General features: G+C 34.1%; 1 protein-coding gene across 2 annotated transcripts in view; it reads right to left on the bottom strand.

Annotated features, from left to right (window-relative positions):
• Nucleotides 1–20,986, bottom strand: part of LOC145259686 (junctophilin-1-like) — a 629,234-nt gene that overhangs the window by 44,684 nt on the left and 563,564 nt on the right. For both annotated transcript variants that reach the window (XM_080117355.1, XM_080117354.1), the window contains one exon: nucleotides 3,458–4,259. In XM_080117355.1, the coding sequence (XP_079973481.1) occupies nucleotides 3,458–4,259 (802 nt within the window). The remainder of the gene's footprint in view (nucleotides 1–3,457; nucleotides 4,260–20,986) is intronic.

Genomic DNA, 20,986 nt, shown 5'->3' with positions numbered 1-20,986 from the left:
GGTTGTTAACCACGGTAGGATAGGAATGCTGAGTCTCTTAACTGCATCCTCAATAATTACTGCCTTCCATAGTTGTTGTTGTCTCACCACATTTTGGCCAACTAAGCCTCTGGCAGACTTTGGGTAGGATTGAAACCGCTATCTTCAGACAATGCTCACCTGGAACCGTAGAGATTCAACGTCTCTATCCACTGCGCCAAATAATTAATGAGGGTACAGTTAAGAGACTCAACATTTCTATCTCGTCGCGGTTTACCACCTGATGAAGGCCAGAAGAATAATTGGCCGAAATTAGAAGATGAGGATAATAGTCCGCAAATAAATAAATAAATAAATGAATTATTATTGCGACAGAATTAAATCATGGTTGTTAAAATGTATTAATCATAGATAACAAAATAAATTTTAAATTTTGAAAAGGCGTTCGTAATAAAATTAAATTCAAATCTGAAAAGAAAAAGGCTTATCTTAGTAAAAAAAAAAAAAAAAAAAAAAAAAACAACAAAAAATTATAACTAACGTACTTTCTAACTTCCGGCGTAGCGCTACCGGAAGCTGTGACAAGGCAAATCAGTTCGTTCACGTTTATTGTATTTCTATTGTGAAGCGATTTATTGAAATAAAATATGAGAAAAGGACATTGAACAATAAAAAATGCAATAAAAATCACCCAAATTATAAAAGATAAAAATAACAATTGGCGCTTATTTGCGCTTTTATAACAAAATTAAAAAAAAAAATGTTTTATTTTATTTGAAATTTTATAATATATGTTTATGAAATTATAAAAATAATTTTTTGTAATTTTAAAAATAAAAGGTATTTATTTCAATTTATATAATAAATATATGTTTATGAAATTATAAAAATAATTTTTTGTAATTTTAAAAATAAAAGGTATTTATTTCAATTTATATAATAAATATATGTTTATGAAAAATAAAAGGTATTTATTTCAATTTATATAATAAATATATGTTTATGAAATTATAAAAATAATTTTTTGTAATTTAAAAAATAAAAGGTATTTATTTCAATTTATGTTTATGAAATTATAAAAATAATTTTTTTTAATTCTAAAAATAAGTTATTTATTTAAATTTATATAATAAATATATGTTTATGAAATTATAAAAATAATTTTTTGTAATTTTAAAAATAAAAGGTATTTATTTCAATTTATATAATAAATATATGTTTATGAAAAATAAAAGGTATTTATTTCAATTTATATAATAAATATATGTTTATGAAAGTATAAAATAATAAAATTATTGAATTCAAAATAAAATTTCAAACCCCATAAAAAAACGTATCCAATCTATATATCTATAAAAGTGAAATTGTGTGTGTGTGTGTGTGTGGGAAGGGGTGTTTGTGTGTGTACATTTCCCTACCAAGCTACTCTGTCAATTTTCGGCCTACAGACTCGGGACTTTATAGAAGGAGTATTGAGATTTAGGGAAACCTTTTTAATCTGTTTTCAGCCAGAAATTTGGCTGTTAAGGCGTCAAAATTAAACGATCTGACCTTTGAAAACTCTACCAAACTCCCCCGCCAATTTTGGGTCTAAACACTTGAAATTGTAAATGTAGGTTACTTAGACATAAGTCAAACTTTTTAATTTGATTCGAGCCCAAACCAATAAATGTTAAGGGGTCAAAATTGGGGATCAAAGTAAAAAAAAAAAAAAAAAAATTGACCTCTGCGGTCTATCAAATTACTCAGCCAATTTTTAGTCTAAACATTTGAAATTTTACATAAAGAGTAGTCAGACATAGGGCAAACTTTTTAATCGTTTTTTGGCCAAAATTTGGCTGCCAAGGGGTCAAAGTTCCGAAGATTTGCCCTTTGCGGTCTCTAGCAAACTACTCTGACAATTTTTGGTCTAAACATTTTAAATTTGACATAAAGGGTATTCAGACATGCAGCAAGCTTTTTAATATATATTGGGCGAAAATTTGGTTGTCAAGAGGTCAAAATTGAAAGAGTTGACTTTTGCAGACTTTACCAAACTCCTCCGCCAATTTTGGGTCTAAACACTTGAAATTTTAGATGTAGGTTACTTAGACATGGGTCAAACTTTTTAATTTGATTTGAGCCGAAAACAATAAATGTTAAGGGGTCAAAATTGGGGTCAAAGTTAAAAAAGCTTGATGGTAGTTAAGGAATCCTATTATATAGAAAGGCATTACCGTACATATTCACACTTTTTATTATATACATATGCACATAAAGTTATGAACAGTACATAGGGCCCGAACAATGCCGGGCTGAACTGCTAGTACATAATATTCCTTATATAGTCTTAAAAATCTTTTCAATAATTCTTTAAATCAATTTCAATAATTCTTGATTAAAATAAGACCGAAAAAACTTTTCAATGATTATAAAATAAAATAAGAACCATCGGAAAACGTAAACAAAGAGTACATGCACTGGAGAGATATAGGCGCAAAAAAAAAAAAAAAAAAAAAAGGGAAGGAACTGATTAGCCATGGTAGTGCTATGCCGGAAGTTAGGAAGTACGTTAGCTGACTATAACCAAATAAATAAATAAATAAATACCAAATGTTAATATTTTATCTGTGTAAATTAGTGACAACTGTTGGTAAAAAAAAAAAAAAAAAATTGGGGCTTGTCCAGAATTCCCCCTATATTAAAAAACAAAAATATAGAAAAATGTTTATGATGTACATACCCGATGTGGATTGAAAAGATCGTATTCTAAAAATCACGTAAATTGATCAAGTGACTTTTTTTATATGGAAAATCATTTTTAAGACTTTTAGCGACTAATGATAAAGCGTAGCCATTACAAGGCTGATTTGATTTCTATTACTGGAGAGGTTGTTAAGGTAATCACTGATGAATTCAAGATGGCTGAGTAAGATACTCCATTCTCGCATTGTCATAAAATTTGATTTTCTTAGTTAAAAAAAACAAAACAAAACAAAACAACAACAAAAAAAAATAAACAAAAAAAATAAAATCAAAACAAACTACCTGATCAATTCACACAAAGGTGTTATTTTCACAACATTTCAGTCGATGTAAGCTCTGACGTTCTTTCAGGTGTATCTTGCCCGCAAGAACCAATGGGGTAATGGATAAAGTACTTGGTTTGGAAGTTGAAGGTTCAATCCTCAGTACGGGTGACACTCAAAATCCAATAGCGAATTACTTAGGAATGACTGACGGAAAGAGAGTATGTCACCACCATGGATTAAATAAAGGATTCCATTCGAAATTCTGTGGAGATTTCCGAGTTTGACAGAAAAATTCCAGAGTTCAACAAGATACACCTGAAGAAGATCAGAGATTGCATCGGTTGAAACATTGTGAAAATATCAAAATAGTTTAAAAAAAAAAAGGGGGGGGGCATAAAAACAATAAATATGACCATCGTTCCTTTCTTTTCTTTTTTCTTTTTTTTTTTTTTCAAATCTTTCCTTACCTTGTAATAGCTATATCAGCTTTTTGTAATGCTATCTGGGCCGCCCTTTGTGCAGATACGACAGCATTATCCACCCGTTCACGTAGTTTAGAGGTCCGTATCAAAAAAAGTTTATTTTTCTTTCCCGAAGAAATCAAAAGATTATTTTTATATTTTCCTTCTTCTCTGGTGCCGTCCTTAAATGTCGTGACACCGTATCCGTATTTTTTGTTATTGTACCACTCCCCTTCGTACTTGAGGCCATCGGATCGTTCACTTATGCCAAAACCCGATCTTTTGTCATTCTTCCATTCTCCCATGTAACTCTCGGTGACGTTGATATCGGTTATATCATCCTGACTGACAAAACTTAAGTTGCTATCTGTGTACACGGACGCGTTGGTCATTCCAGACTGTGTGGAATCGGCGCTTACATGGCTAATGTTGCTGATGGTGCTGCGAACGGATCCACTTTGACGTTTCGGCGAATCGTTTATGTCGCCAGTGCTCTTCTGTTTTTTCAGCTTCAGTCCAGACATGAGGGTCTTGCGCAAGCTGTGCTTCCCCTGTTTGTCAAAGATGGAACGTCGGGGCTGAGTGGGAGTCTCATCGCTTCGAGCCTTCAGAACGAATCCGCCACGGCTTTCATCGAGTTTACGGTCCCGATTTTTGACCACTTGCTCATCCTCGTTCTCGCTTCTCAAAGACGTTAAGGAAGCTCGTAAGGCCTTGGGACGGTAGTGCGAGGCGAGACCGTAGGGTACGCTCTGTCTCACACCGTAGCCATGTCGGGTACCTCTTAGCCATTGTCCCTGATATGTACCTAGAAAAAGAAAACAAAAAAAAAAATTGGTTAATAACAAAGAAAATAACAAGTTTCTTATTATCTCTATTAAGGATCGTTGCAATGTTTTTTCGCATGTTAGAAGGGTAAATATTTATTTTCATAAAAAAAAATACAAGTTTTTAAAGAAAAATTTGGCACAAGGCCGAAAATGGGGGGGGTGTGTGTGGAGAGGATGATCATGACAAACTCAAAATACAATTGTGAACTACTTAGGACTTCTAGCCAGTCATGACTGACGGGAAAAGAATATGTTGCCACCATGGATTAAATAAAGGATTCCTTTTGAAATTCCGTGGAGATTCCCGAGTTTAAGACAAAAATTCTCCAGTTTAACAGGATACACCTGAAGAAGGTTAGAGATTGCATCGGCTGAAACATTGCTAACCTTGCTTTCACCCTACTTTCACCCTACTTTCACCATAATACCGCATTCACACTCTACATCCATCAGCGTATACATCCTTCATCAATCACCATAAAAACAACTTACCATGAGATCTTACTTAAAACCCATATTTGAAATTATGCAACGGGGGGCGGGGTCAGGCACATAAAAATTTTATATACAAAATAAAATGCTATTCACAATGTTAATAAAAAGACTCCATTACTAAACTGTGGCTAATACGTCAATTTTCCAATCAAAAGAATGATGCAAACCTGAACGCTTTATTACCTCTTACAAAAATTTCAAAAGGGAACCTGAACCTCTAGCAAATTAAGCAATCTGTCGCCTAATGGGATAAAAAAAAATTATTAGAAGGGTATGCCCCTATAGATTTGGGTGATTCTATTTATAACCATGTGTGATAAGAATGGACTAATCAGATGCCAGAACAGTTTTGTAAAAATATACTGAATCTTGTTGAATTCTTCCGTTTCAAAACTAGAAAATCACTATGCTTCTGCTGATTATGACTGGATTAATTCTTTGCTGCGCTAAACACCAATATTCATTTTGAATGCTCCCGTACCTTATCAAAGAACCTACTGTTGATTTTATACGCCAGGCCCTTCTGCTTGTGCAGTGATAAACTTCTCAAATGCATATTTATTTATTTATTTGCGGACTGTTATCCTTATCTTCATAGTTGTTATTTCACCACGTTTCAGCCAATTTTCCTCTGGCCTTCGTCAGGTAGTTAACCGTGACGGGATAGGAATGCTGAGTTTCTTAACTGTATCCTCAGTAATTACTGCCTTCCACCTTTTTTTTTTTTTTGGCCAACTAATACTCTGACGAAGGCCAGAGGAATATTTGGCCGAAACGTTGTGAAACAACAACTATGCAGATGAGGATAACAGTTCGCGAATAAATATACAAATTATTCATCTCAAAGGATTCCAATAATAACATAATATTCTCAAATGCATTTGTTTTGTTAGGCTGTATAAGAGTGTTTACTTTGGTCAAAATCTGACTGCTGCTGCTTCTTTAATCGGATTTTTTGATTATAGATTTTTAATACTTTTCTAAGAAAACTCCCAGACACATAAAGTACACTTGGGTGAAATTAAAAAAAAAGATCAGCCCACCTGTTTTGAAGTCCATAGGGAACACACACACACACACACACACACACACACACACACACACACACACACACACACACACACACACACACAGAGTGTTGTTTATATAAAAGAGATTTCGCTAGCAAGGGTATCTGACATTACCCAGTAATAAAAGTGGTAACTACACAGGATGTTTAGAAAATCGATGATAGAATTTCGAGATTATGTTCTACTAGCAGGGAGACCCGACGTTGTCCAGGATTGAATGAGGATCAACAAATGTTCCACCTTCCCATACTTTTATTGTCATCGAAATTTGTGAAATCGCTCATTATTCAATCAAATTAGTTGATTGCCTGCAATGTACTAAGAGGAAGCTTCATATGCCTCAACGCAGTGACTTAGTTCACCATACACTGTGGTCTACATTGCACTGTAGAGAATCTTCTGTTGATTCTGTAAAATTATATGTAAATAATCGCTTCACTTTAAATTTAAAATGCAAAACTACCATGGTTTAATTGTGCTCTAAACAGAAACATTTATTTCGAATGTACCCAAGTCTTATCAAAGAACCAAATGTTGATTTTACGAAATTATTTTTACATAATTACTTGAATTAAAGGCAAACATATAAACGTCAAGTATTATGATTCAATTGTGCTCTAAAAAGAAACATTCATTTAGAACGTTCTTATAAAAAGAATCTACAGTTGATTTTATAGGCTGGGCCTTTCTGCGTGTGCGGTGATAAAACTTATCAAATGCACTTATGATGTTAGGTTGTATAAAAGTGTTAACTTTGGTCAAAATCGGTCTTCCTTCTTTAATCGGATGGCTAAGTCTTGGTTAATAATAAATTCTTGGGGATGTGAAATGTGTAATTTATCATGCGCATTGGCCCGTTATTTTCACTCAATTGATGGTTGGAGATGGAAATGTTCAAAAGATGGATTTTATCGTTCATAAGAAAAACTTCTTTTTTTTTTTTTAACAAAACAAACTTTCCTTACAAACAATTATCTTTATGATTTATATGTGGAGTGAAGACTTCTTTTAGTTTCAGTTTTTAAATAAAACTCAAAGAAATTGTCTATTTTCTTAATAGGCCGCTTTGTCTGTACATTGCCAAAATTAGATATTTTATAGCTTATATTATAGTCAGTACCTGTCCCAGAATAAGGTTGGTTGGTTGCTTGGTTTTGTTTTACGGCATATCAACCCTTTTTAGGTTATTTAATGCTGAATCCAGTGAGTTTGAAGAAAAGTTTTTTAATAGAATATATATGTTTTTTTTTTTCAAGTTGGTTTCTATTTAACCCATAGTTGGGACCCTAACAGGTACTACCACTCCGGGTCATAGTGGACCTGGGAGCAATGGCAGTTAAAGGGTGGCTCCACACTCCCCAAAGCCCGCAAGCTGGGGCCTCACCATCGGATATAGTTTAAGGTCATATCCAGGACCCCCAGAATAAGACAATACTGAGAGATATTCATGTAGAGATATTTAGAGACAGATGTGTAAAAATTATATTAAAAACGGTATTTTTTACAAAAGGTTAGAATAAGCAGAGTAATCGAAACTTCCATTAGAAGTGAAAAGTTTGGAATTAGAACCGCCAGGATATTGCGCCAGACAGGAAGTCGCTAGAGACACCTAGCAGTTAACCTTTTTGTGTGACCTTTTTTCTTTTTTGGCCTTTCGGCTATGATTTATTTTTACATGCCAATAAAAAATGTTTTAAACAATTAGCTTCTAAGCAGGATGCCCCCTGTATGAAAGGGTGAATGCGGTATTATGGTGGAAGAAGATATTAGCTTAGAGAAACTTTTGTTTTAGTTCTGGAGTGACAAGAATGACCAACGATCCCCCTCCCTTTTGGAGTTGGCCTTGTGCCTAAGTTTTTTGTTCATGTCAATTTTTTGCCTGAATAAAGGATTTAATATCTCAAAGTGTAGTATCTGTTCTGATATTGTACTACACTTTTTTGGTCTCGATTAATGTTGAAGGAATCCATGACTGATACATTTTTTTATTTTTGTTACTAACGAGAGTGCTCCTTTTTGGGGAGCTGGTTTCCCTCCATATTAAGAACCGACATTGTGTCTAATGCTGCCCTCGTGGGGAGGTAAGTAAACAATTTTTTTTCGTGCGATTGGAAGTTCCTATTTACAATGCCTCCCCACCGGACAGAGTTAGACACCAGGGTCGTTTTTTAATGTGGAGAAAATGAACAAGAATAAAAATTGTCTTAGTCATGAAGGATTTCTCCTCCACTAACAGAACAAGAAATTGAAGTGTAGCATATGAAGAACAGATGGTATTTATTTGCTCCCCCACCGAGCAAATTAGGCACAAGGCCAATTTTTAATGTGAGGAGTGAAGGGAGGGGGAAGGGAAAGGGGGGACCAGCTCCCGAGAGGTGGGAAATGGGAGCTGGTTAAAGGTCAGGCATGTGGGGTTGCCCCCACATCTGGTCTTTGCTAGTCATAGCTTGCAGTATCTGCCGGAACAGATACTACACTTTGATCTTGACCCGAATGCCTTGTTATGGATTTAGTGATTGTGCGATTGGAAGTTGGCTAGATTTTCTATGTCACTCGTTCCCAATTATTTTTACATGATGTCACACTATTGAACTCTTCAAATTCTCACGGCACACCTATCACAAAAAAAATCAATATTTTCTACTCAAAGTTTTTATGCAATAAAATATAAAGTTTACCTTGAAGGTTAGGAGGATGCGTAGCAAAGTGTCTTTTCATCTAATTGAAGACATTGCTTAATTAGATAACATTTGACTGAACATAACACGGCATAATCGCGTTGACACACCGATTCTCGCTGGATCACCGAAGTTAAGTAACGTTGAACCTGGTCACTACTAAATGGATGACCATTTGAGATTTTCAAGTGCTGTATGTACTCCCCGCTTATCGTTTCCAGTCATTCTGTACTTCTTGCCACTGGACTCAAACAGTGTCGAATAAGGAGAGGTGTAGTTGGAGATTGCAAAACCCTTGCCTCAAAATTACACGTGCAGCTGCCCCTACAGGGGGTATCCTTTGTCTTTTAAGAGTGAACGGATGCATCGAGGAACATATCACACAATGGAGAAGTAATGTTTGAATCTTCAATCAAGTGAAATCCAAAATTTAAGTAATCATCTCTATTCAAACGGTAAACGTTTTTCTTTTTTTTTTTAATAAAGTTTTAAAATTATTATCGCCATTATCACCTTTCTTTTTTCTTTTTTTTTTTAGAAATGTTTCCATAATTAAGAGTGAATTACAAAAAATAATAAATCAAAGAGGATTTTGTACAACCGTGTTTTATTTTTAATTATTTATTTATTTTTTTTTTTTTCACCCCAAACAAGGCACACTGCCACTTTGAAGTAGGGGCCTACTACCGGGGACATAATTTGCGGGGGCATTATGAAGGGAGATGAGCAGCAAGATGTTTGTTCACATTACACTTGAACTTCTGCATATCAGTACAGTTGGGAAAGCAGAATCCCGAAAGGGAGTTCCAAAGACTTGCAGTTCTGGGGAAGAAACTATTGGAGTAAAAGGCTTTCTTACAAGAGGATTTTGTACAACCGTGTTTTCTTTTTAATTAGTTCAAACAAAACATTAATTTACAACACCTAAATATTAGATCATATCTCTTGGTTTATCAGGTTTATATTTTTAACGTAATTATCTGACCATAGATCACTCGTTTTAATAGTACACCTCCCATCTCTGTAGTTCTTCAACCTTTCGAGTTTAAAAAATAGGTGGCTTTACTTTTGGAACTACTCTCATACTAGGACTTATACTTCAGTCTTTGGGGCATACAATCAAGGAGCTGACATAACTAGACCTCTGTACACCATTACTGCCAATGTACATATAATTCAATAACTTGAGTGTTATTTCTTCCGCCCGTTACACCAATAATTTCCTGGGTAAGGTTGACACTGTTGTCCAAACTTCCAAACTTCTGTATACGTAACGCACCTTCTCTCAACTCTAAACGAACTTCTGAAGAAGTTTAATTAAACTTATTTCTTCGAATATATATATATAAAACCCAAGTACGTCCAAGGATGGAATACTGCTGCCATATCTGGGCAGGAGCTGCTAAAAACAGCCTATCCTGCCTTGACAGAGTACAGAATAGACTTCGTGGCTTAGTGGGGGATGCCCTTTTCTCTTCCCTGCAACCTCTCTCTCACAGAAGAGACGTTGCAAGCCTAACTTTGTTTTATCGTTATTTTCATGGCAGGTGCTCGTCTGAACTCCAATCTCTGGTCCCCCCTCGCCAATCTTTTACAAAAAACACACGTCTAGCTGAATCCACTGTCAAAAACTTTCCCCACTCTTTATCTATGCCTAAATCAAAATATAGATTCCATGAACAAAGCTTCTTTCTTAGAACCGCACGCCTGTGGAACTCTGTTCCGTCTACCTGCTTCCCTCCTGACTACAACTTGGATGTCTTCAAGTCCAACGTAAACAAATTCCTGATGAACCGCCCCCTTAAGTAGACACTTTAAATATCCACACTAACGTACTGTACTTACAATAACCCTTATCCCTGAGTGGCTTCCGGGCCTTGATAAGTGGTGACCACCTTGTAAAAAAAGAAAAAAAAATCCAACTTAAAAAATGAACGTTCCTATAAAAAAAAAAATCAACCCTCTTTTATCTCCAGCCAGGAGCATCTCATTTGCATATCGGGTGGTTACATTGCAGGCATATAAAGAGATAAGGCAGCCATTTTTGTTTCTTTCTTCTTCATTCACTTCATTCCACGACCGACCCGTTGAATTATGCACACGTGCTAGTTAGATAAGTCGCACGTTTCCCTACAGTACATATTTCTGTTAGATATAGCCAGTGTTAACATTTGGGTGTTTGTTTAGGTTGGTGATCTTTTAAACTATGGCGCTTGGTTTATCAGGTTTCTATTTTAACATGTAATTATCTGACTCCATAAAATAAATAAGACAGACATTCAATTTTAAAAGTGAGAAAAGCAGTTTTATTTGTTGATGAACTGTAAGTGGAAAGTGGTTGTTTGAGTGGTGGAGGTGAATGTGGGAATGTGAGAGAAAAGTCAGGGAGGAGAGAAATAAAAAAAATGTTCATTTGGTTTGCACTTATCGGTTTAGGTATGAATCAGGTAACGGTGAATAAATGAAGGTGCTCGGTCCGTAACGTGGGAGCAGAGTCGGTTTTAGTCCACTAGTGTCGTCTTACTTCTTTACATCTCTTAAGGTTTGGTGACAGAATCCGTCTGTCCGTCCGTCCGTCCGTACGTTCACTGACGTAGCGAAACGAACTCTTCTATCGAATCCCCCTGCTGAATTCTCCCTCTCTGGTTCATAAAATCTTGGGTCTTTTATATTTTTCCGGAAGCTTCCCGCGACAATGGAAGTCGACGGTTTTTTTAAAAGGCGCGAAAGCTTCCCATCATTCTTTTTTTATTATCATTTTTCTCTTTTTCAACCGGAAGCCCTGCATCGAGCCGGTGCGTACAAGACGTTTTTTTATTTAGTCTCTGACCGTAGATGTGTCAACATCCGGTTCGCAGCCAACTCTCATCAATCCCCACATATCTAATATTTAGGTGTTGTAAATACCGACAAAGAACCTGCTAATATTGTGAACGAAATAGATGACAAAAAAGCATAACAACGCTTACGGATGTTTATTATTATTTGAAAATTTAAAGTATCTAACAGTTTTAACAGATTTATATAACATTTGATTTTCTCTTTTTATCAATACCACAGAAGTAATAATAGGTAGTTTTTACTAGCGGGGTGGAGGCCCAGTTTTTCCCGGTCGTAAAATACGCTTAAATATGCTATTTTAATTCGTCTCGATTTCGTATATATTATTATAGAGCCGTGATTTCAAAAGTAAAAAAAAAAGTATTTGGGTGCCATCAGCTAGAATCGAAACAGAAAGCAAAACTGTAGTATATTCCCCCTAATGAGAATAATTGCATTCTTCAAAACTGCATGGAATCAAGATTTCTTTTGTATTTTATTTGTATTCCTTGTCAAATAATAAAAATTTTGTATACCTTCATTGCAGGTTTACAAGGTTTTTTTTTTTTTTTGAAAATTTGATAAAATTTTTAATATCAAGATTTTTTTAATATCAAGATTTTTATCATATATATATATATATATATATATATATATATATATATATATATATATATATATATATTGTGTATATTTAGGCAGCATTTTCTCATTTAGACAAATATTATTGAATAGCACGGAATTATTCTGTTTTACAATTTTCCTTTTTATCTTCTCCAATCTCCGAATAGTCCTTTTTGTGTTCTTCTCGAAATTGCATATGCTGTAATAGATAATTTAAAACTCCCCCTAATAATTGAAGATTATAAACCTGGATATTTATATGGCAACATAAAAACACATAAAACTAATTTCACACTTTGTCCCATAATTTCACAGGTGACAACACCAATATATAACTTAATTAAAAAAATCAACGAACTCATCACACCGTATTTACCTTGTAAATACAGTGTAAAATCTACGGAAGAACTTATGCAGATTCTACAAGTAACTAAAATCGACAATAAAATTACCACCTCTCTAGATGTTGAAAACCTATTTACAAATATACCAGTGAATGAAACCATTGAAATTTTCATAGAGAACATATATAACAATCCGATCCTTCCTCCACTTAAAATGAGTTCAGTAATCCTAAAAAAATTATTAGTAATGTGTACAACCAAAGTCCCATTTTTTTATCATCTGGGAAATATATACACACAGGTGGATGGCGTAGCTATGGGTTCCGTATTGGGACTAACATTTAGTAATTTTTATATGGCTGATCTAGAAAACAAGGTATTTAATAGAGAAACCTTCTATTTACGTTCGATATGTAGACGATATACTAATTCTTGTCAATAACACAGAGGAAATAGAATATTTAAGGGGTATCTTTCAGTATAATTCAGTTCTTAACTTTACATATGAATTAAGTACTAATAATAAAATCTCGTTTTTAGCCGTTCTCATTGACTCTAGTAGCGATGAATTTATCACCTCCGTTTTTAAAAAACCTACATCCGTTAATTCCTGTATTCTAAATTTTAAAAGTGAATGTCCATTCCGATATAAAACGAATATAATAAGAAATATTATACATCGTGCAAAGGTGATTTCCTCAAACAAAAAAATTCTTTAATGAATTAAAAAATATAAAACAAGTATTAGTAAATAATCAATTCCCTAACTCTCTTGCAGATAAAGAAATAAAACTAGCCATTAGTAATTTGAATCAAATTAGTAATATTCAAGAAAATTATCAACCTGTTAATATATGTTACCGTAACCAGTTACACAAGAACTCAAAAATCGATGAAAGTATTCTTAAAAATATAATCCGTAGATACGTGGCTCTCAATAATAATGAAAAAATAAAATTTATTATATATTATAAAAAATACAGACAACAAGCCTTGTAATGAAAAACAACATTTCGCAAACAAATTACCTGTTGGAAAGGACCAATGTAGTTTACAAATTTAGCTGCCCAATAGGAGAGTGTATCTCCAATATTTGTGGCTACATTGGTTCAACAACTAACACATTGTAGCGAAGATTGACTCTCCACCTCTTTGACTCTAGCTCCATATCACAACATTTGAAGGGACATGGCTGCCACCATTCGGAATTTCGAAGAATTATGGTAGAAAATACAAGAGTATTGCAGAGTGAGAGAAATGTAAATAGGCTAAGAATACTCGAAGCATTGTAAATTAAAACAAAAAAGCCTCAAATAAATAATATTAATTATGAGTGCAGCCGGAACGTTTTGAAATGTTTGGGATAAATTTTTGAATATGTATATATGTGTTTGTATATATAAATGTGTTTAATATATGTAAAAAAAAAGCCCGCCCATCTAACTTGTAACAAGCTACCACGTGACTAGGAAAAATGTATATATAAGTAAATTAAAAAGACAATTTCTACATTTATTTCTACAATATGCCTGAGGATGATAGAAATACTTCTGTCGAAAGCGCTCGCGATTATGGATCCAATATATACAATTGCGAGAAGAACACAAAAAGGACTATTTTTTTTTTCATTTTCACACTTTTGCACCGACTTTCCCCGGCTCAAACACAAATATAAAGTTTCGTATGAGTTCGAATACCCTATATATTAATTTTCATGGCTGTAGATCAAAAACTCTAGGAAAAGTTTGGTAGGCAAATTTTTTTAAACAAATATATATACGCATACATGAATATATATATAGAAAGAGATTTGTGTTTACTATAACCTTTTTACGCAAATAGTACACAAGTATAAAGCATGTACAATATCTGCATGCATATAATTACACATAATAGTTAACTAAAATGATCATCCCATAAGAAAACTGAAAAAAAACTAATAAGGAATTAATTAAAATGAATGTTTAAAAGAATATGCAAATTATTTATTTATTTTATTGCGGACTATTATCCTCATCTTTTTAGTTATTGTTTCATGACGTTTCGGCCAACTATTCCTCTGGCCTTCATCAGGTGGTAACCACAATGGGATAGAAACTCCGAATCTCCTAATTGCATTCTCAACAATTACTGCCTTCCATAGTTGTTGTCGTCTCTCCACGTTTTTGGCTAAGTAAACTTCTGGCCGGCTTTGGGTAGGATTGAAATCGCCATCTTCAGACAATGCATACCTGGAACCATAGAGATTCAACGTCTCCATCCACTGCACCACGGGCCCTTCGGGGTTACCACCTGACGAAGGCCAGAAAAATAGTTGGCCGAAACGCCATGAAACAACAACTAATAAAATAAATAAATAAATGATATTCATCTCAATGAATTCCAATTAAATAATATAAATATGAAAATTAACTAGATCTTTTGTAGATGAATGCAATTTCATGATTCATATATAACAAAGTTGTATTGTCCTTTCAAATAAATATAATAAAAAGGGTTTTAATATGAATATGAATACTCAAAAAACAAAAAAAAAATTATAGGAATATAGATATATCTTTCATTTTCTTCCTTTACTAGAACATAACGTTTATATATATATATATATATATATATATATATATATATATATATATATATATATATATATATATATATTTTCTAAAGACGTCTATGATAGAATTAGACCTTCTGGGTCATTACGTCCCAGACTTTATAGTCTACCCAAAATACACAAGCAAGGTGTTCCACTGAGACCTATCCTGTCTATGGTAGGTTCTGCCCAACATGCGTTGGCTCAGTGGCTGTTAGAAATTTTGCAACCGGTGCGTGAATTATTCACTACGCACTGTATACCTGACTTCTTTCGGTTCGTTGAGTATTTACGTGGGTTAAAATCGGGTTCTGAGACATCCTTTATGTGCTCTTTTGATGTCTCTAGTCTTTTTACCAATGTGCCATTGGATGAGACTATCCGTATTTGTACCGACGCGCTGTATGGTGGTCGCCTGACACCTCCTCGGTTTTCGAAAGAGATATTTATTGAATTAATTACAATGTGTACGAAAACAGTGGAGTTCAGCTTCGCTGATGTTATGTATAGTCAGGTCGACGGGGTTTCAATGGGGAGTCTACTTGCCCCTACCCTAGCGGATATCTTCGTCGGGTACTATGAATCCGTTCTTTTTAGTTCGGGAATTAAACGCACAACATATGTGAGATATGTCGACGATACTTTTGCTATGTTTTCATCGGAAAATGAAGCGTCGGCATTTTTTAATAGGTTAAATTCTCTTCATGGGGCTCTACAGTTCACGATGGAAAGTGAGAAAGATAACACTCTTCCCTTTTTGGATGTTCTTGTTGAACGTTCGAGAGGTGGGTTTCTCACTACAATTTACAGAAAGCCGACTTTTACTGGTTTGTACGTGAACTGGTCTTCTTTTGTACCAAAATCGCGAAAAATCGGCTTAATAAGTACTTTGGTACATAGAGCCCTTATGATTTGCTCACCTATTAAATTGGACTCTGAACTGGACAAGATCAGGGATATTTTCATCAATAATGGTTATCCTTTAGACCTTATTGATGATTGTATAAACAAAAAGGTTGCTGACTTCAAATCCCTTAAACCATTCGGGCCTTTAAAATGCCCTGTTTACTTAAAATTACCGTGGATAGGGGATAATGCCACGAAAATAACCAAACAGATTGTTAAAAGCATTACTAATTGCTTTTATGCTGTTTCCTTGCGGTTAGTGTATACTGTTAGACCTGCGTGTCCTCCTTTTTGCAAGGATAGTTTGCCTTACGTCCTCAATAGTAACATTGTATACAGTTTTTCATGCCAGTGTGACGCTGGTTACGTGGGGCGGACCTCCTTGCATTTGAGGACTCGTATAAACCAACACGTTCCTTCTAAAATTAGAGAGAGTAGAGCAGGATCTATGAATCTCCCTTGCTCTACAACTTTGGACTCTGCTATTGGCCAACATTTGGTTGATAATTCATGTTGTGCCAATCAGTATAAAATAGAGTGGTTTGAGGTACTGCATAGAGCGGACTCTAAAAATCATTTAAGAATTTTGGAATCTGTCTCTATTGCCTTTCGTAAACCATCTTTATGCCGGCAGAAGGATACGGTGAAGGCGTTGAATCTCTTCGGGGAAATTTGATAACCCTTTTTTTTTTTTTTTTTTTTTGTCCTTCCCTCGCGGTGCCATTTTAAACGCTTTTCACCAATTAAATTTACTTTTAATCGTCTTTCTGGCACTTTTAGTACTCGTTTACTCGTTCCCCCCTTTTGCTCTTTATTTCGGCATTATGTTATTTAATTTTATACTATCGATTCTCTCCTGACGAGATGATAGTCGAAAGAGCTTTTGAGAGATTTCCGCCCCTTTTATTTAAATGTATCTATAAATTTTGTACCTCTAAACATTTATATATATATATATATATATATATATATATATATATATATATATATATATATATATATATATATAAATGAGCTTTTCTGTAACCACAACAAGGTAAATGTTTCTCGCATGCTTTTCCCATTAAGGACCCCTCCCGCCTTTTTTCCTTTCTATTAAAAAAATGCTACATTGCTTAAAGTGTGTTTATTCATAAAGTCTGAAGAAATGCTGGTTTTTGAAAATTTTCAAACGATATAATGCTTGAAATTGTCGAACTAGACATTGAAACAATTGTAACGTAAAATGAAATACATTTTTTGTTGCTATCAACACCTTGTCTTGAAGTCTTGATTTTGAACACACAGTATATATATATATATATATATATATATATATATATATATATATATATATATATATATATATATATATATATATAACGTAGATGTTGGTAGTCAAATGCGGAAATCTTTCTGTCTGTCTCGGGAATCCACACAGACGAATTTCAGACGGAACCCTTTATATACTTCATCGAGGTAGCATGATCTTAAGCTGACGAGATACTACACCTGAAGAAGGTAGGTTACATCGACTGAGACGTTATGCGAATAACACTCAAGATGAGAACACTAGTCCGAATAATCCAGTATCGATCTTCATTTCAAAACGTCAGAAATATAATAGTCTGTTATTAGTTATCTCCCTTTAGTAAGGGATGACTCCACACTCTTTATTGGGAGCCATTACACCTGATACCGTAGCATCCAAGTACATTACTAATAGTCGCTACATAAGCTGCAAGTTTATTTGTCTTGTTTAGCTTTGCATAGATTTAATAATAGATGGAGTTTGTTCAGCAGATTATGTTCTATTATCATGGGACATTTTTTTATATGTCGTTTATTTGTGTGTTTGTTTCCTAGAGGTAAATTAATAAAAGATAGGCTTAAGTAATCTCAGTTGGATTCCGCACGGATCAAATATCAACTGACTTGCAGCAGCAGCAGCAGCAGCAGCAGCAGCAGCAGCAGCAATAATAATAATAATAATAATAATAATAATAATAATAATAATAAAAATAAATAAATAAATAAATAAATAAATAACAGTTTTTGTTTACTTCAATAAAGAGTCCATTACTGCAACGAATGGCATATAGTCTCTATTCAATTGCAAACAATATATTTATGTATTGTTGCGGTAATATTGTGAATAGATAAAATGCCATGGGATGGTTTCATGTTTGTTCGTCTCCCGTTTAATCTTATTAATAATTCATCAAGTTCATGTATTCTGCCTGTCTATTCGCGCAGCTAAGTTACGTATGAAGTGAACGACCTGTTTTTCCGTGAATGTTGCCTCGGCATGTTCCAGCAACTTATCTAAACCGCCGGAATATGACGAAACGCACAGCAAACGCAGCAGACGACAGTTTATAAATTGGAAGAAAAAATTAGTTTTAATCGTGCAAAAATTAAAATCATTAAAAATAAATCATTTTAATAAGCTGTCATGATGAATCTAGCGGGTTTACTGATACAGTCGTCAGAAAAAAAAAGTTTGTTCATTTGAAAAGTACTTCCTTATGAATCCTCGATAGATAATCAAAAATCTTTTTTCTTCTTTATCTTTTTAAAAAAAAAGAAAAAAAGAAGCCTATTTCTTAACCTAAACAGGAAAAAAATTCCGTCCTGAATTTTTTTTATAACACCTTCAAAATAAAACAAAACAAAACAAAAATATATAAAATAAAAAAAACAAAACAAAAAAGGTTAATTTTTACGACGTGCCCCAGCGTTTTATAAACATCCCACCCACCCCATGTTAAGAACGGCTTTTGGAATAAATAGCCCCTTCCCAACCTCCCCAATGTTAAGAACGGCTTTCGATGTTGGCGGATGTTTATTCCGAAATCCGCTCTTAACGTGGGGAGGTAGAGGTGTTGATAATACGTTGGAACACGTCGTAAAAATTACCCCCCCCCTCTAAAAAAATATGATGCTGCTTTAAACAGTAACAGTTCTTACAAAAAAAAAAAAAAATGAAAAACAAATGGTTACATTTGTTGCGACGCATTCATCATGAGTCGCATCTTCCGCTTAGTGCGGATTGCTAACCTACGTGACTTATTTTTGCTATTCCTTCCGATCTAGGGCAAGTTGGTTGATGGACGCCCAACTGTTGAGAGATGTCACAACCAAAAACATTTTCTCTCCACCTTCTCCTTGGCTTCCCTCTGCTTCTTTTGCCTTCTAGCATACCATCAAAGCATAACTTTGACAGGCCAGTGGTTGATTGTTTAATTGAAAAGTCTAAGAGTTTTACTTTTGAGCTTATCAAATAGAAGGGGTGTTGACGGAGAGTATATATATATATATATATATATATATATATATATATATATATATATATATATATATATATATATATATATTCGATCAGGCGATGTTCCGAAACGCATTGCCTGATTTTGAAACACCTTAATGCAATTGGCTAATTTTTTTTTTAGCCCATGTGATACAATCAAGGCTATATGAAACTACTAGGAGGACATAAATACATTAAATAATTAACAGTTATCGGCGCCCTTTTTGATTTTAGGATGGTGCTGTGTGCTGTGTTTTTGGAAAGCCGTCCAACCCAGCCCGATTCTGTGTATCAATGTCGTCTGTTGATCACCAGAGAAAGTCAGTTTATGTCCTAAAAATAAATGAATTGGGTGACCTGTTTTACAAATAAATAAATAAATAAATATTTATTCATGAAACTTACTGTAGTTTGATTTTTTTTTTGTATTACTATATTTCTTCATTGAAATTTTTATTTTTTGTAGCGTTTTAAAATTTGATCAGCGCTCAGCATATTCCAGCGACTTATGTAAGTTGCTGCAAGATGTCGGTGCATCATTCACGGTAAAAAACGAGTTGTTTTCAGCATAGGTACCAGAAAGTTACGGAAAATGATCGAGTATTTAAATTTTTAATTAAGAAATTAAACTAAGGTTGATGTGATTATTTTTATTTATTGTATTTCCAGTTTTCTTCATTGAAATTACTATACGATAAACGGCTTCCTTTGTTTTTTTTTTAGTGTTTCAAAATTTGGTCAGTACTCGGCATATTCCAGTGGTTTATATAAGCTGTTGGAATATACCGAGGCAGCATCACACTAAAATGGGTCGTTCACTGCATGAGTACCGATGTTTTCAGTCCGTCTCACTAAATTTTCCAGAAGAGGTAAGTTTATTCAACATGGAAGGTTTGAAATTATAACCAACTAGGATTTAGCAACCATTCATGCATATATGAGGTGCCTTGAATAAGTTTTCAGATTTTTTTTTTGTACAGGCATTTAAAATTGTCATAGACTCTTCACAGAGATAAATCTGAGGCATTAAGGTCTAATAAATATGAAGCTTATTCAAGATTACACCTCTTTACTGATGATGCATTCACCAAAGTGTCCTCCACATATAATGAACCGTCGATAAAACAAAGACTGTTGGATATTCATGACTGAAACTTGGTGGACAAGTGAGTTATGGTTGGGTTGCAAAAAGGATTAATTTTATTACCGATTCCATTGGTGGCTGAATTTGGGTACAGTAGAAACTGTCACCCTGTGCAAAATATAATGCCGAAGCTGATGATTTCTAGTTTGTACAATTGACATCTGAAATCAGTAATTACCTATCAATCCATTGGATAGTGTTTAACTGCGTTCGTCTGTCACTAAGCCTCCGTCATTTTATGATCCCTTGCGAACCAGATTGTCTATAATCCCGTTAAGAGTGCATTTAGATTGATAAAAGTCTGCTTATAGATTGTTGCTTCATACGTTTTATTAGCGATGGAATAATCGGATTATCGAATAGCTAGATCAGTTTTTTTTTTTTTTTTTTTACTACCAGGCTTGATTAGTGAAGAGGGTGGTTAGTTTCTCAGAAGGATAACAAAATAAATAAATAAATAAATAAATAAAAACAAACAAGATCAGACCGTATTTACAGGGGAGACACCATTTATCAAGGTCCGGAGGCCACTCGAGGATAAGGCTTAATGCATGTACAGTAATGGAAATTGGGTAGAAGTTTATTTGAGGGGACGGTTCAACAAGAATTTGTTTATATTAAACTTGAAGACAACCATGTTGTTGTCAGCTGGGAAGCAGGTTAGTGGAACAGTTCCACAGTCAGGCAGTTCTGGGAAAGAATCTTTGTTCATGGAACTTATGTTTAGATTTAAGCACAGATA

This window comes from Euprymna scolopes, chromosome 35 (assembly GCF_053919585.1).
Source record: "Euprymna scolopes isolate OS-2025 chromosome 35, ASM5391958v1, whole genome shotgun sequence".
Lineage (NCBI taxonomy): Eukaryota > Metazoa > Mollusca > Cephalopoda > Sepiida > Sepiolidae > Euprymna > Euprymna scolopes.
Note: the sequence above shows the minus strand (reverse complement) of the source record. Positions and strands in the feature narration are given on the sequence as shown.